We start from the raw sequence: 18,475 nt of genomic DNA, 5'->3' as shown, positions 1-18,475 counted from the left end.
TATTGATGTTCCCTCTTCACTCTTACAAGTGAACTTTAAAGTTCCTTTCAGTTAATAAGGTACCAATAATTAATAAGTTCCTCTTGTTGTTCTCATCCACAGTACCTACAACTATGGATTCATAAAATATTAATTTGGCAAATTAAATAATCACTGTATTATTGTTATTATTATTTTAGTACTTTAATTTAGGTTTACCAAGTTATAAATAATAACAGCTATTCGTAGACTTATAGACCAAATTGGTCGTATAATTTAATGGATTGTAGTATTGGGCCAATTCCCGTAACGGGCCTTGGAAATCCTAAGGACTGTCGCAAATTTATAATAACAAATAATTATTATATATTAAAACACATTCAATTATATCAATAATAATAATAATAATAATATTATCATTATCGTTTTTATTAGACTACGAAAAATACCGACTACGCTAAATCATAATATATAATATAACATATATAATGAATGTGTGAGTTTCGTTCTTGTGTCGATCGTCCGGTTCAAAGCACAAGTGATGCAGCCCGCGAAAGTCGTCTACACGGCCTGACGTCGCACCGCCGCCGATTCGGTGGCGGCTTGTAGTGGCTGTTGTTGCTGCTGCTGCTGCTGCTGCTGCTGCTGCTGTCGCTGTTGTCTGAGCAGCGTCGCGTTCGACTGCTGGTACAACGCGTTCCTGGCGTCCCGCCGGTATAGCAACGTTTGGCGGCCCAGTCTGGGCACTTGCGGCCGCGCCATGATCGCCTGTCGGCCCAGACGCGGCGAGAACGGTGGCGAGTACGGCGGCGATCGGGCCGAGTGCCGCGACCGCGACGCCACGTCGTCATCGTCCTCCTCCGATGATCTGCCGTTCCTCGCGTTCTGCTTCATCTGCATCTGAGTGTACACTGCCGGCAACAACGCACAGATATAAGTCCATTTATATTTATTTTTTAACTACTAATACGTACTTCTGTTAGGTATATAAAAAATAATACGAAATCCGACCAATGTACGGTATCAGTTATAGGGATGCAGAGGACATTTTAGCATATACATAATATAAATTGTTTTACTGTGGCTTACACAAAAATAGACTTAAATCAACTTTATGTTCAGATGAAACTGGAAGTGTTATTTTACTTTGCATGTTTCTTATGCTCTTTAGGCATATTTCTCTTTTTTGATTTTTTTATTGCCTAAGTAACTTTTTCAAAGGCCATGAATTTCAAACAATTAACTGTTTTATGAATGTTGTCTTAACCAGCATTTTTTATTCACCTAATTAATTACACAAAATTTCGAAACAGTGATAAATATGATTTTATGTTTTCATTAAAACTACGTAATACCCACTTGTGTTGTCCCCGTCTTAGAAATTTAGCAAACTCGAAGCTCAGAAAATCAAGTTTAGCTCTGTTATGATCATTTTAAAATGTGCAGTTTCAAAAAAGGTCATAACTTGCTTGACAATTATAATATTAACAAGAGCTCTAAATAATAATCTTACCTTTAAATTTTATAAGCTAATTCACTTTAATTTTTACACTAAAAGTGTAAAATTTGCGTCCTATATTACGCAATTGTTGACGGAGACAACACATGCGGGTATCAAGTTCTCTTAAAACCTTTCGTTTTAATGAATATTATTATCGAACTTAACAAACATTTTTAAGTAGGTACCTACGCATGAGCCAGTTTTGAACAGTAGGTGTTTAAATAAAAGTATTTTTATAATGTTTTTGTATTTTAAACACTATATTCTACTTAACAAAAATATATTCAAATATCTACTGATTTTGTTAGTTTTTTTTTAATATTTATATTTTTAAATTCGAATACTTTTTTTGAAAGTTTTCATTATTAATATTAAAATATGTGCTACCATTGCAAATTATGGACCGGTTGAAAAATATTTTTCGAAGGGCCGATACTAAATAGGTACTCAATCCGGCCTCGAGTATTTCGAATACAAAATATACTTATTCTTTACAAGACTATATAACTGGCAAGCGTATATAATTTTATTTTTGTACTACTGTACGGACGGAAGCAAGATTTAGCATGAAAACACGCCTCCGACACCCGAAGAAAAGATTACTCGGGTGATTATCGCCACACATACACATATAAAAAATATTAAATACACACTGAGCTCATAGATCTACACTTTGGCCTTCAGCGGTACAGCTGCACAGGCGATCGTATAACGCGTTATTTACATTTTAGATAATGATTTGTTATTTCTGCAGTTAGGGGCGGTGAAGCAATAATAGTAATAGTTATTATTATTTTTGCAGGGTCTGGCGCAGGGTATGGTGTTGGTTTCCAGGAGGCTTTCGTCACGCCCACTCGCGGTGAAGTCGGAACGGCAATTTATCATAATCGTTTTAACGATATTGTGATGTTCTGTAATGCTCAATGTATATTGTATCATATTATATATGACGACGCGCTGTCTGCTTCTGCCGAGGGCGAGTATCGGATATTAAGGCGAAACAAAAAACGCGATAACGATGCTGCGACGCAATTTTAAACAAATACAGGCAGACTTCCGATATTATTCATATTATGTCTTATAATCATATGATTATGAACATACGTGTATTGCTGGATATAATATTATAAAAAAGTATGTAGGTGATGAATATACAGTTTATATGTACGATATGAAATTAATACATGATGGTTATTGACGTCCACGCCTATAGCGTAATTACGCAGTTGGTGATATTATGCTACTCACCTGAAACTTTTTTTAAACTTTATTGACTTGTATTTAGTTGAGTATATTATATATCACAATGGTATAAGAATGAATTGAGAAATATGTCATGTAAACTTTAGATCACGAGATTTTCGCAAAATGAAATCATATAAAGAATAACTTACCAGGGCTCTTCTTTTTTTAATTTTATCGAGACTTTGAACAATCAAAAATTTAATTATATTAAATTTAACATTTGTAATATATTACATACTGATAAGTGATTAATAACAATTTATTTAACTAAAATTTACTTAATGCATTTCAACTCGTGATCATCATTGTCAAATATTTTAATACGTTATATTATATTGCTATGCTGTGTTTACCGTTTACGTCATCCTAGAAAACTTCAAATTAATTGTCATGTTGTGTCTTAATAATGGACGCGCCGCCATTCCTCTTTAAGTTGGCACATTGAAGATCTAACAAATCTATTACTATTGCTACAGCGTGATAGAAGGACACAACACAGACCAAAATAATTTAATATCTAAAAGTGAGTTATTAGTTTATTACGTATTGTGGGTCTCGGTGAATATTTACCGATAATTGACCAGATTTTTAACAGTATACATTATAATAGCTATTTAGCTATTATAGTATTGTTTGACCATTGATCGTTATAACATTTTGTTTACCTTAATAACACAAGTCACAGGTACCTTCCCGTAATAAAATTAAATAAAAATATAAAATAGTATATTAGAGTTGTATGAATGTCATATATTTGACAGTAAATGTAGATTATAATATATACAGCGGTAGATACCATAATACTACACGAGTACCGAATTTTGTATGAATAATGTTGACTCTTGTTAAGTTCGCATAATATCTAAATTAGGTATATTAAATTATTAAGATTCATTTTTGGTTTCAAAAATAGTCTTGAAGAAACATTTGCCCAATATGCTTTGGCTGCGGTTTGATGTTAGGTTGTGTACCTATGTGTATCGTGTATAGTTAGTTCATTTATGATTAATTTGTTGGTTTAGTGGTGTCACTTGATAAATTAGCCCACATTTGGAAAATAGACAATTGTAGGTATATAATAGGTAGGTTATCTAACCTATTATTTGTATATGTGAAATCGGAATAGTTAACTACCATAAATTGGGGTGACTTTGATACATTTTGTTAATTTTTTCGTTCTTTTAATCATAGTTTTTTTAATAATTATGCTACAGATCTCAAAATAATGTTGTTCTATCAAGTACTATTACTATAGCCAGACGTGTCAAAAAATATATTGTTCTTTAAAACCCCAATCTGAAGTCCAGATGGATATTTCTTGGAATATTATTATACTAACGCTCGTTTACGATAAACAGAAACACTGGACACAGTACATTTGTGTGTTGTATCAGTACATGCAATCCTCTTAAGCCGAATTGAAATAATATCACTGAGTCATTGGTGGGCGGACAGCCGGTTTCTTATATAATATATTTAGGTAGGTACAATAAGGTACATATGTAATAAGTTTATACATGGCAGTATATGTGCTGTACATAATATATAAATATATATAATATATATACATTAGACCACGGTGGGTGACCAGAGAGTCATTATGGGGTGTGTTTTACCAAAACATGTGATATGATGTATGAGATCAATCACACTGGGGTGTGAAACAAAAACAAAGAAGAAGGGCGTAAGTACTTCGTGGGTATGATATAGGCGATATAGTCTATAGGTCATATTAGTTTATCCCCAATCACCATTATATTCACCGCTAAGACTTATAATAGGTACATCATCGCAGCATTATTACAGTCTCATTGATTAAATATAATATGCATAAAATAAAAATACATTAAATAAAAATATATATTAAATCAATGTCTGTATAAAGTTAGGTAGTTAGTAGTTACGTTATAAATAGCTTAGAAAACGTTTTAAAATTTAAATAGATTATATTTATCTTCACTAAATATTGGTCAAATCATATAAATAAGATTCAATTCAAACACTTATACAACATACCTATAATATTATCAAAGAACAATTAAAACCCTTTGAACGAAATCTACAAGATTAAATGTGTTTTAACTTAGAAATTATTTAATTATTTGATATTCAAAGTTCAAAGGAATTTTTAAATTTTTATACAAAATTGAAACATAATTATCAACCGAATACGCATTATGATGTATGTCTCATAGGAAATCATATTTATGTATACTCTCCGTCTGCAATAAATACATACAGCAGATAGTGAAAAACTATAAATGAATTGTAACGTATGAACAGTAATTTTGACTGCATTATATAACTGAAGTTGACTTTAGTTGGCTCATGTATCATATTATATGATACCTAATACTTAATTACAAAAAGTACTATACTGATATTTAGTGACTACGGTGTAGACGTATAGTTTATACTACTATGTTAAAAATGTATCGTCTAAAATGTGTTATAGCAGTGCCGTAGCCAGGAGGGGCTGAGGGTCAACCTCCCCCCCCTGAAATGTTAAGAAAATAAAAAAATTATTTTATTGGTCCATGAAAGTTGCAACAAAAACCAAATTTTTTTACTAGTTTTAAATTGTCATCTTTATTTTGTTATCTTTCTATAGCCGCGGCCGTGCTAGTATTATGTATTTAATGCATATAACATTGTGCATAGATCGCAATAAAACAAAATATTAGAGTTCTGCGTTCTGGTTTTTCATTGTTATCACATTAATCTGAATCGACTGCAACCGCAGAGGGGAGTTTTCCTTCTTTGTCAAGACTAAAAACATACCTTATAAATTCAACTTCAGCGTCAAGATTTGTCGGACTCACATTATAAACCATTCATAGATATATTGACATTTCAGATGATCAAATATTGGACATATTTGCTAATAGTGGAAAGGCTCAAAGATTAAAATTATCACTTTAATTTTTTGTCATTTAATAATAACATTGTTTAATAAATAGTAAATAAATATTGTTCATTGTTTGTATTAATCATATAATTACATATATGTGAAATATAAGTATACTATATTATATCCTAATAAAAAGAAAATTCATTACTATTTTTATTATTTTTTTAAAATAAATAATACGGGTAAAATAATTTATTGTATATTACAAAAAAGTACAATATCAAAAGTATTTAAAGTATACAAGTGTATTAAATCAATATACGTAAAGGTTTATAGGAACCAAAATCTAAAATAAAACTTCGGAACCTGCATGTTCAAGTTATGGAAGAACCTAGGTAAACCACCGCTGTGTAAAAAATTGATCATCCCCCCCTCCCTGAAAGAAAAATCCTGGCTACGCCACTGTGTTATTGATGAACCCAATTCCAGGCCCGTTAATACCCAGTTCACAAATATCCAGGATGTATTATTATTTATTACATAGATACGAAAAAACCAAATAACTTATGTACATTCATTGTCAAACCTCATAATATTATATCAATATCTCATGAAACGATATAATTATTTTGTAATTTTTTTCCGTGATCCCTCTCCCACACCATAACTATGGTATATACTCACGGGTATTATCGATGATCGGTACGAGCACCCACGGCACGTTGTTGATCATTTCCGAAACAGCGACCTGCTCAGCTGCCACCGCCGACGCCGAGCCTGCAGCCGACGGATCCTGTTGCAGCAGCGACGAAGCGGCAGACGCAATCGCGTTCCCTTCTACTGGATGCGCGGCTCCCCCGCCGAACGGCGATCCACCTCGGCGTTTTCTACGGCCCAATCGCGGCCCAAACCACATGCCGCCGTTGCTCGACTGGGTCGTGTCGCCCCGTTTGTCGGCCCCAAACAGCGCGGCCGTGGCCACACCTGTGACCGGAGATCCGGCACCGTAATAGCCGCTTGATCCACCGCCGCCGTTTTCTCCCCGCCCGACGCCGCCACCGTAGTCGTACCACAACAAGTCGGCGACGGGCCTCTGTTGCGCCGCCGCTGCTGCAGCGTCGGCCATCACCGCCGAATAATCGTAGTCCAACTGTTCCATGAACTTTTGTGCTTCTTGTAATTCTATACATAATAATTATACAGAATATAATTAAATTAATTGTACATAATTACAGCATAGATCACTGAAATGAGCATCGGTTAGTGCTAGTGCAAGCGTAACGCCATAGGTCTCGACAGAATCGCGGACGTTTAGCAACCGCCGTTTCTTCCCCGTCAAAAAAAAAAAAAAATAAAATAATACGAATGAACCATTAAGCAAACACTAAATTTCGTCAAAGAAATACAAATTGAAAATGCATTTTAAACTATTATGATATATGTAAAAATTGTATTGTACTTATTAGGACGCCATACTACCCGCATGCTTTGTCTTAGTCTTACAAATACATAACATATCACATTGTACGTTCTTAATAATTAATTTAACTCGGTTATATTTAATTTCAGAGTGAATTAATACCTATAATCGAATTTAGTAGTAAGAATAATATTATCTAATCGATGACATAAGTTTTTTTTTATACTTCAATTTTAAAGCGAGTTATGAGCATTTTAAGATGTACAAACAATTAACTATTTTAAAATTCTCATAATTCGCTTTAAAATTGAGATTTAAAAGAAAACCTGTGACATCGACTAGATAATATTTTTACTACTAAATTTGATTATATAGGTCACTGGTCAATTACCCCTAAGGGCTAAGGTTAAACATAACAGAGTTAAATTAATTATTCAGAAAGTACAATGAGCTAATGTTATGTGTTTGTACGACTGAGACAAAGCATACGGGTACGAAATCCTCTGAAATAGAAACAACTATAAAATTGTGTAAAATAAATAATAATGTCAAATATCAGCCAACGGCCATTGCGGCAGAGGGTTGTTTATAATGAAAAGAAAAAAATCAAAATATTATTTTAGATTTTTCAAAATAAAATAAAGTGTTCTATTTTTTTCATTAAAGCCTTTAACCTATTACATATTTTTTTAATTGTAACATTACGGATTAATACTTAATATACCTATACAATATTATACAATTAATGTCGTATAACTTGTATTTTGAATGTTTTAGTGCATTATGCCATTATGCATTGTTTTACCTTTTATATTAAACAGAATATAATAGCCAATAGGTATTAAGCACTTGTAGAGCTGTAGACTTCTTCAGAAGAAATTCTTTAGAAATACTTTTTTGTGTGAGCCTAATATTGTGCGGTTAATCTGCTTATAATATTATTATAGTCGTACTTGAAGATAAATATAATTATAGGGTTTAGTAGTTGGTAGCCCTGGAACAATTCGAGATGTAGTGATAATGGCCCGGCATAGTATCATTTTATCAGTTCCACAATAATTATAATTTTTGCTATTTGTAAGTGTTTGCACGTGAGTTAATAATTTTCAAATTTTTTTTATTTGACAGTAATATATTTGAGAACATAGTCATATAAGATTTAAACAAACAATGGCAGATTTCTTTAATAATAATACTGATAATTTTGACTTGGGTTCCTCGTCTGGTACCGGTACCACCGACAAATTGAAAGCCGATGAAATACAAAAAGTTATAATGATGGAACAACAGAAAGCTCAATTAAACGCTCAAGTAAAATAAATATTCTCATGCTCTGCCCTCTTCTTTCCCACTACCAGTCAATTTAATTTTCTAGATACAAGAGATCAGTGAAATGTGTTGGGAAAAGTGTGTGGATAAACCATCAGCAAAGCTTGGTGCAAAAACAGAAGCGTGTCTTTCAAATTGTGTTAAAAGATTTTTCGACTCTTCGGTTATTATTGCACATAGATTCAATCAGTTGATCCAAAGATCCAACACTGGTTAGTCAAATACCTACGTTTTTGTGTTTTATTCTTTATTATAATGTTAATTCTGTAGTAATTGAACGAGGAACTTTTCAATATAAATCAAGTAATACAAATTGTCTTTCATAGTTTTGTATTGATTGTACATACCTATAGTTTGAGTGAAACTTGCTTGTTATATTATTAATGTTCGATATTGTTCAAAATAAAATAAAATATAGTTTATAATATTATACCTAATCATTACAAATAGTTTGCAATATGTTTCCTATTTTTGTTTGTTTCTCATAAATAATTCCTAGTTCTAAACATTTTTATAAAAAAAACAGAGTCAAATTATTAACTATGTACCTACACTTTTTGATTAACAATTACATAAATGGTCTAAATATTGTTAACAATATCAATTGATGAGAGTACTTAAAATCATAAGTAAATAAATAATAGTTACCACTACCATAAAATTAAAATAAACTTAAAGATAGTTTTCAATAGAAGACTCGTAGTATTTTTATCTTATACCTATTATTTAACATGCAACAAAATAATTTGAATAAATGATGAAAAATAAATCCAAGATCCAAAAATGTATGATATAAATATTAAATTTTTATGTCTGTTGAGTTTATACAACTATTTTAATGTTATATGTTAATCTAAAAATGATTTTATTACCGTGAAACAAAAATATAAATTGAATGCCTGAGTTTCCTCTTTAAATATTAGGAACTTAGCAGTGCCTTTTTACTTTACAAAAACTAACTATAAAATTAAAACCATAAATATTTTTTATTCGCATAAAAATACATTTAAATTTTGTATAAAATTAATAAATATTAAACCTAACACATATTTACATTTTGGTCTTTCAACATTTCTTAATAATTTCTTTTATTTGTATTGTTATTTACTGAATATAAACTTTAAACTAGTCAATTGACATTATATGCCAATAACTCAATATTAATATATGTTAAGAAATTATTGTTTTATATTAGTGTTAAAACTAATTTTATTTCTATAGTATTATATTGTTGCTAATAATGAAAAAGCACAGACTAATACCTAATAAGTAATAAATAAATAATCAAAGTAGGAAATATTACTCTTCAACTTACAGAAATTCCATCCCAATCAGTAAAGTACTTAAGCCTAACCTTTGACGTCTAATGTCTTCCCTGGGGACTGCATATTAGAACTAAAAACTTGCCATAAACGAACGACTACGTTCAATTAAAACACTAATATCTAACAAACACACCAAACTAAACAACAACTTTCTCATGTATGAATCTTCAATCAAGCCCATGTAGACTTGTGGCCTAAAACTATGGGGCAATGCAAAAAAATCTAATAGGAACAAAATTCAAACCGTTTAAAATAAAACCTTATGCATAATCACTAATGCCCCACCAACTATACCCTGCACTCAGACTTAAATATAAAAGCAGTTCGCGCTGAAGCAATAACGTTTTACAAAAAATTTCATGATAAACTTCCATCTCATCCCAATTTCTTTGTATCAAATTAAGCTTCTCGTTCAATTGCGGGCAATCCCAAATGGCGACTGAAAAGAAATTGGTGCAGAGATATACTTAATGATTAATTTTAAAAAAAATTTAGAAAAAACGAACAAATAGGTAGTGCTTTCACTGGATGGTTTCTTCCATCACTCTTTTTCATATACATAATGTATCACTTATCAGTTATCACATATTGTTATTCTGCCCAAGGGTACAGATTGTGTATTTCTTGTCAAAAAAAAAACTTACAAAAATAGAAAGAAAAACCTCATTAACTTATTAATTTTTATCAATAAAATGCTAAATTCTACATGTTGTTTTGAATTTTAAATTGTTTTGAACTATTTGTGTGAAAACCTCTAAAATTAATAGTTGACATAGAGTTCAAAATTAAAATATCATAAAATTGAATTCAACTCAACCTTTATTATATTATCATCTATTCATTTAAAATGTAATATAATCATAATTCTATTAATTAAACAAGGTAAATTATTATTAGTTTTAAAAAGATATTACCGTAAAGTGACATTTTTACTATAGGCGCACACTACTGCCTTAATATAAAAACAAGTATGAATGTATAATACACAATAAAAAATATTCTGCTTTACAGATGAAGGTGTCCTTAGATTTTAAAACTATGGTTTTATATTAAAAAATTTCAATATTGTTTGTTAAATTCCAAATAAACTTGTCCAAATTACAGTTGATGAAAGTGTAAAATGTTAAGTTTATTTTACTATTGCTACAAACCTCGCACAACCAAGAATTTAAAATATTTCATGGAATGCACAATAAATTGTACAAATGAACATCTAACTTAAACCCACCTACAGCAAGTACCATGTTGTAACACAAATATTATAAAAAATGTTGACGTTTTCAAAAAAAAAAACCGTTTTAATTATTATTTATTAAGTCCTTACCTAACAAAATAAAATTTTAATTATATATTATTATACTATTTTACATTTATTACTCACCATTTAAAATGCTTGCATTTGTCATCAATAGAGAACATGCAATAAACCACAAATAGCACACGGTGCACATGTTGTTTACTATGCCTGTACAGTTATTTTGAGTGTGTTGGGATGAATAAATCGTCGGAGACTGTGACTCGGTCTTTTATACAATAGATCGTGGGTGAATTAAACTGAAGAAATGCGTTTTGGATTCTCAAATCCTTTTATATATATATGTATAGGTACGCAAATACGCAAAAGGTGTATTACAAGTTACAGCTTTGACAAAACAAAACAATCAATTCCAATTTGGTCTCGAAAAAAACAGCAGTTGAAATACTAGAACACGATAAATTTTTATTTGCTCGGATTATTACTCTTCGGATTGTCTTAATTGTATCATTTATTTGCCAATGTTCATTTTAAAAAATGTCTCTTGTTTTATTTATCACATGCGTCATCGTGGTTCCAGTTTAAGGACAATCCTTATTATTGCACCATAAGTAATATACTAATATCTATTGAATTTTTACAAAATAGGTATATTAAACGATGGCGAGTGCATAAATAATCAATCTTAACAAATACCTATCATTCGTAATTAAATAAGTAAGTTTGGGGAACCTGTACATAGAGAGTACACAATATCTCGCGCCTGCCTACTTAAAAAAAATCCAAACCACCGAAGTTATAATAAATAAATAAATAGTTAGTGTATGCTTACGATCCTATAATAGTAAGTATAACGAATAGAGCCGATCCGAAGTTATATGCTTTGGGTAAGTAAGACTGTGTATTTTTATTTTTATTGTTATCATTATTGTGGTTTGACGTATGTTTAATCGGGTGTTTATGTACGAAATTGTAAACACGTGACAAGCAGAAAATTGGATATTTCGATTTCAAACAGATTGAAATGCATAAAATGACTTCATACGTCGACATATTACTATTTATTATATCATATAAGCAAACCAGGGCCGTAGCGCCGCTGTCTAAAAACCAAATTTGCGCTCCTTATATCCAAATTGGTTTTTTACTACGATAAAGTGCTCATTATTTGAAAAAAATGCTCTTGTATACTATATTATAAGTAAATCTTTATTATATTATTAAGTTTAAAAATTGTTTCAATGAATATTATTATTATTATTAAACTATAATAATAGACAAAAATGTTTTGAAAAATAAATGTATCATTTAATTTATTAAATAAAAAAATGTTTATCTTATGTGTTATTACTTAGTAGGTAAGTATTAATTAGTAATAAGTTATTTTTTTTTTATATATTTTGAAATAAGCACATTTCTGCAAAATCTATCAAATATGCAAAAAAGTGCACATTCAAATTTTAGATCTGATATCATGACACCGAGAAATGAATTTATTTCGCAATTTGCTATACTTAAAAATAATTAACAAAAGTATGCAAATGCTAGAAGTCCCTGAGCCTTCTAATTAGGTAAGTATTAATTAATAATAAGTTAAATAATAACTTCTTATAAAATTCACTTTTCTTGCCTATATGGCTATATACTGCTACGAAATCATCTATTACATCATCAAATGATATTTGGTCAGCCGAACTTTTTTCAGTAGACAAATTTTTTAGAAGACTTAGGTTCATCGTAGATCATAAATAATTTTTCATTATCTTTAGCTCACGGAAGCTCCATGTAGCTGTGGTGACTGGAATAGTTAAAATATACTCTAATGCCACTTCTACATTAGGATAGAAATCTTGAAGTGTATAATATATAGTGATGTATGCATTTTAATAAATCTAATTGAGTGGCAGATTGAAATGAACACACGTTATATGAAATTTTAATTTTTCAATTTCTAAAAACAGTTCATACAGTAATTTTATCAACTATCATTTTTATACTTAAACGCCAAATTTGACTCAACGCTGCTTATCATTTATTTTGTCGGATGGCATAATTCTGCTTTAATTTTTGAAATTCCCAGTATTTTAACCAACCAAAACATTTTTTATCTACGTCTATTAAAAAATAACTAATGCAATTAGCAACTTATGTACCTCTATAAATAGTTCAAACATTTTCAATAACTTTGAATATTTTATAGCGTTTAGAAAATACTAACATAAACACTCGGTTAGGATTATGATTACAATTAAATGTCTTATAGGTACTTCTTTGGTTTTTTTATTTTCATAGCGGACAGTTACCTTTCTTCGAGAAAACGCTCATTTATTAAAACGTATATTATTACACACGTTATAACACGTTATTACAATTACATGCAATTATACGTCAAATACAGAATACCTATTATTTTTGATTTCAGTAGGAAATTAAAGTTTTATAATATTATTTGTATTTGTATGTATGTGTTAATTTTAGTTAAACATATTTTCCTACGTTTGCCGAATAAATAACACATAAACTGTGGGGCCCCTCAACTGCAGTCTACTCAGCTCTCCCCGAAAATCCGGTCCTGGTGTAGTGGTGTATCTTTTATGGAACAATCTCACACTTCAACTATATAAGTTGCAGGACTCAGGTAAAAGTTAAATGATAATAGGTATACGGCATAATTTAAATTAATAAACCGAAATCTTTTTTTGAAATGCCTAATTGTTATCCTTTAATGTCACCCAATTTCTAGTTTCCTACCTCATATTATATTAGTTAAAAATCTATTTCTTAACGTTTACGGTATTACATTTGCCTACCATACTGCCTATACTTATCTATACCTATAAAATAACTACAAATCTTAGTTCTTACACTTAAATATTCATATCAATATTATATTTTGGACAAATATAATAGGTCGATTTACGGCCGTGTGCAGCTACTGACTCGTTGTCACGTTTAATTTTGAAAACTACTCCTGAGCAGTCACTGACCGCTGTGCTACGGGAAAAAAAGTGAAAAATTATCAATTCGTGAATTCTGCAGAAAATAGCATTATGTCACATTTCTATATAATAAATAAATTATAGGTACCTACCTATTATTAATCAAGTTCTCATTTTTCAATTACTGGTGAGTGGCGGTGCGTAAACCCATGGATGGAGAGATTTGGGCCCCGTATTGTTTTTCATGACAAACTACCCACGTTGTTACAAATGTAAAAATATATTAAATTATTATTTGATGTTGGCTTAAAATAACAACACTGCACATTGACAATAACAACGCATCAATAACGACACCATGACACTGTCCTATTATATTATGCGGAATACTATTCGTACTACGCACTTGAATGACAAATGTTTTTAACTAGGTAAAATGAGTTAATAACGTGACTATATAATGTAGATAATAAATAAATAAATAATAATAGGATTGTGCCAATTATATGATCATAGTAAACAACTTCATGTATCTTATATTGTACTTTATCTTATTATACACCACTATAGGAAAAACAATGTATACCTAAATATAATATACCGAATATAAATACAGTAAATAATATCAAAAAAGAAATAATTAAATTAATAAATAATAATAAAATATTTTCTACTGGTAGATGTGATTACGTGAATCGGGGCCGTATAGAAATTAGAAATGGGCGTCAGGGAATTGGCTCACATTATAAAATGTAAGTATGGTAGTTAACTACCTACTTTGTATAAAATATTTGTTTGTATTTTGATACCTGGAGATTGGGCCATAAAAATATAGCACACAAAATATACCTACTATTAATAACATCCTATTCCCTTCAACGACATCAGTAGTCGCTAGACCACTACAATTAATACGAATATATAACATTTATTAACTTATACAATTCGTCAAATAATAAATATTTTTTTTCAAATACTTATAAACAGATTCAACAAATGAAATATACCTAAGACAAAGTCCATACAATTAGTCGAATAATAAATAATAATAAATCATTTTTCTTATACTTAAAAATATAATACAGAACAAGGTCCTAAGAGTTAGTCATATGAAATAATTTTTTTCTAGGTAGTAAATAAAAATATAATTATTTTTTTAAATAACATGATCCAGATTGTTCAATTTCAAATCGATTTTTTCCCTTTCTTCATATTATTTTTTAGTTTCATTAAGAATAAATAATATAACGACGTATTACAAAATTATAACAATAAATATAAAACTTTAATAGTGAATCATTCTTCGGATCTACGTATAATAAATGTAAAATTTTAGTGGCCCAATTACGGTAAAAAAGGTAAATTGTGGCCCTATTCCCTATTCCCATAGAAATTATGAGCCCCAGGGCACTTACAATTTTGCACATCTTTTTGGATTTAAAGTCTAGCGAATGTTATGATCCCAGTCTGGACGCATGGGCCCCAGTTGTAGAGATGTCTGTGTGTTGCAGTGGTGTTGGTATAGGAGTCCTTGACGGTATACATCATATGCTATTGATGGTAGTGATTGACATAAGTATAATAGTCTGTATAAAAGCCTGTAGAGCAAGTGCTGGAGTATTGATTGATATTGCTGATATGCATTTGAGCAGATACAATCCTAATGATTACAATAGAAATATTATGGGAGAAAATATTTTGAAAAATGTATTGAATATAAATTTGTTTTTTTGTCATATTTTAGCATATGAATTATGGTTCATAAAAGAATAATTCTTCTGTTAAGATTGAAAAACATTTATTTGTTGTTTTTGTGGAGGTACACTCGTTCACTTCGTGGTTGAGTGGGTTGGTAGAGACTAGTGCAGGGATGGCGAACGTTTCTGTACCTGCGCTTCAAATATAAATGTTGGTTGGATTCTATTTTTCCTGCTTAACTAGTTTCATGATCTTTTTTTAAACCTATAAAGGTACATATTATAAAAAATAGAATATATGTTTAGACTCAAAAGGCTTATACATATGTATATACTATATACTCGTTGTTTTAAAACAATAATAAAACACGTCTGTGAATTTATATTGGCGTCTAGTCCGAAAACCATTATGGCACTATACCGTACGTGATTAGTCATGGTTAAGTCAGGGGATCGTGACACTTTTATTTGTCCATTGTAGTAAATAATATATATATATACATACATATATTTACATTTACACACACACACACACACCCAACACATGAAAGTAGTGTAGTATAGACTATAGACGACACACGCGCGTTCTGCAGTATGACATCATGGTACATAATATGTATGTATAGATAAGTACATATAGTACTACTGTCTACTGGTATACCTAAATGTCCTATATATATGACTATATGGCTATATATTATGTACTACATACATAACCATTAACCGTTTATTAATAATAATATACAATTACGTTTGTACCCAAATGCCAATAGATATAATATAACACTTCGGCCGACTGTGAGTAAATTGAAATCTTGCAGTAACCGCGGTGACAGATAAATTGATTTAAAATCAAATGGAGATTAATCAATAGTCATATGAACTCATATGTATTCAATGGGGTATTTGGAAGTTTCCTCCCACCCCTCTAGGTTTAGCGGTACTTGACTTCTTGAATCAATGTGTATTTTTATACACATAATAATAGATTGGAAAATAGGTTCTTTGGTCTTACCCCAAATATAATATGATCATCCATGACTATATCATCTCCATTCACATTGTGGATTTACCCAAAGGTATTTTAATTTAATTTCTACTTTAATGAGCAATGATTGTTAATCTAAATTCTAAGTCAGGTATGTAAGAGTATTATTTAATTATTTTTAAACATTTATTTAACAATTCCTATAATTATTTAATGAAAATCTCGTAATCAGTACATTTATTTATTTGTATTTGAAATGTCTATACTATTTAATATAATAGATTCTAAGTAGTGCGATGAACATGTTAATTTTACAATGATGATGTGTGTGTGTGTTTTTTTTTTGTGTCTGACATCACGGTTTTGTGCAATAAAAGTGCTTCGATTTTCTTTAACAGCAACTTTTCTGGTAAGAAAGTGAACCTAGTTGGTGCATACAGGAGGTCAAAATTTAAAATTCCCAATAGTTTTCAAAATCAAGGAATGTACTTATGTACCTAATGCGTATGTAAATAATATGTATAGTGCGTCATCTCACATCCATGTATGGTTCGTCGTAATTATTTATTCTGTGTTTTATATGTATGTCTCCCATATGTATCAACTGGCTATTACTAGAGAGAGTTAATAATAATTAATAATATTAAGGAACTCTGGGTACAACTATACTATTGAAATATTTTATACCTATTACATTATAGACATAATGCATTCAATTTTTGGTATCGCCAATTGTTATTCATTCTGATAATATAATCAGAAATAATAATAAAAAAAATGAGCAGCACTCTAGCTAACACGTGATCTTTCCCTTTTCGCCCAAATATTTTAAATCTACTTTCTCTTTTTGCCCAATTATATTGAATAGCACTTTTCAACCACATTTTTATAATACACACTTTGGGTAACACTTACTTTAAATTATTTATGTCTAACATAATAATACATTTGTCATATTTAAATTATTTGTTTGTGTAAATTAGTTTTATAAAGCCATTTAGCATTACCCAGAGAGTACCACAATTAGGCGGTGTCTATTAATCTCCAAAAATGTATTGTGTTTTTGTACATTAATATAATTTTTATATAATTTTTATAAAATGTAAGTAAGTTTTTATCAAAAATATAAATTGTCAAATATTATTATTTGTTAGTATTGTAGTATTAAATAGAATAGTTCAATGACATTGATTTAAGAAAATCATACCGATTGATTGCTCCTGCTTTATATTGTTGTATTTTTTCGTCATCTTTTCGCTGTCGATCTATAACTTTTTTTTATCTCTGGGACACTTTTGTAAATGAATACTATTTAATTTTATGCAGACCTCGGTTTGAATTTCGTTAATAACACTTAAATAGGCACTTATTGGTGGAGAAATATGATTAAAACTTTTGTGAAAACAAGAATGAAAATATTCACAAGCGTTGGTTGTTCTTATTAATTCTGACGTATTAGATGTCCAAATACTCGGTGGAAATAAACAATCTTCAGTTATGCAAGTATCGGTTAAATAGTCACAGTAGTTTGTTAATTTATCATTCACTGGACAATCAGATAATAGGTCTTCAACAAAACAATTTGATACTTGTGATATTTGTATAAAATAATAAATACTCAAAATATTATTGACAAGGTATATTTATTGAACGTCATGAGGCGTAGTAGTTCGCGACACAACTTCGCAACGAACACTGACGGAAACGTAATAATACATATAAATTCACCGGGGTCGGCGCGATATATACAACAAACCACTATCGATAAGCGATAACATATAATATAATATTACACAAATATCACACCTCCCCATTAAAACTAAACTATATTATGTGTATGTTAAAATCGAAAAAATAATTATAATAATAATAAAATATTCATACATACAAATTGAAATTACATTTTTTTTTTTTTTTTTTTTTTTTTTTTTTTTTTTTTTTTTTTT

At 30.0% G+C, this 18,475-nt stretch overlaps 2 protein-coding genes across 5 annotated transcripts; one reads left to right on the top strand and one right to left on the bottom strand.

Annotated features, from left to right (window-relative positions):
• Nucleotides 1-363: 363 nt before the first annotated feature.
• Nucleotides 364-14,268, bottom strand: LOC111029088 (serine/threonine-protein kinase STE20-like). Of its 4 annotated transcripts, XM_022307941.1 has the most exons (5): nucleotides 13,997-14,267; nucleotides 13,771-13,899; nucleotides 11,032-11,352; nucleotides 6,261-6,758; nucleotides 364-890 (listed from the first exon to the last, which is right to left on the bottom strand). In XM_022307941.1, exons 3-5 carry the CDS (start codon nucleotides 11,099-11,101, stop codon nucleotides 541-543), a joined length of 918 nt encoding a protein of 305 aa, XP_022163633.1. In that variant the 5' UTR covers nucleotides 11,102-11,352; nucleotides 13,771-13,899; nucleotides 13,997-14,267; the 3' UTR covers nucleotides 364-540. The 4 variants fall into 4 exon arrangements, with proteins under 4 accessions (XP_022163633.1, XP_022163650.1, XP_022163642.1 ...); XM_022307958.1 differs by lacking the exon at nucleotides 11,032-11,352 and having other exon boundaries at nucleotides 13,997-14,268; XM_022307950.1 differs by lacking the exon at nucleotides 13,771-13,899.
• On the top strand, nucleotides 8,038-8,765 carry LOC111029108 (mitochondrial import inner membrane translocase subunit Tim8). Its single transcript, XM_022307979.1, has 2 exons — nucleotides 8,038-8,307; nucleotides 8,372-8,765. Exons 1-2 carry the CDS (start codon nucleotides 8,167-8,169, stop codon nucleotides 8,540-8,542), a joined length of 312 nt encoding a protein of 103 aa, XP_022163671.1. The 5' UTR covers nucleotides 8,038-8,166; the 3' UTR covers nucleotides 8,543-8,765.
• Nucleotides 14,269-18,475: the final 4,207 nt, after the last annotated feature.

Source organism: Myzus persicae, unplaced genomic scaffold, assembly GCF_001856785.1.
Source record: "Myzus persicae strain clone G006 unplaced genomic scaffold, MPER_G0061.0, whole genome shotgun sequence".
Lineage (NCBI taxonomy): Eukaryota > Metazoa > Arthropoda > Insecta > Hemiptera > Aphididae > Myzus > Myzus persicae.
The sequence above is the reverse complement of the archived record's forward strand: the minus strand, read 5'-3'. Positions and strand labels throughout refer to the sequence as shown.

Excerpts from the sequence above, each read along its gene's own strand:
- LOC111029088 (XM_022307941.1), bottom strand. The coding sequence starts at position 11,101 with ATGTGCACCGTGTGCTATTTGTGGTTTATTGCATGTTCTCTATTGATG. Across the intron at positions 6,759-11,031 it reads AAATGCAAGCATTTTAAATG|AATTACAAGAAGCACAAAAG; the intron begins GTGAGTAATAAA and ends TATTATGTATAG. Across the intron at positions 891-6,260 it reads ACCGATCATCGATAATACCC|TGTACACTCAGATGCAGATG; the intron begins GTGAGTATATAC and ends TGTTGCCGGCAG.
- LOC111029108 (XM_022307979.1), top strand. The coding sequence starts at position 8,167 with ATGGCAGATTTCTTTAATAATAATACTGATAATTTTGACTTGGGTTCC. Across the intron at positions 8,308-8,371 it reads AAGCTCAATTAAACGCTCAA|ATACAAGAGATCAGTGAAAT; the intron begins GTAAAATAAATA and ends TTAATTTTCTAG.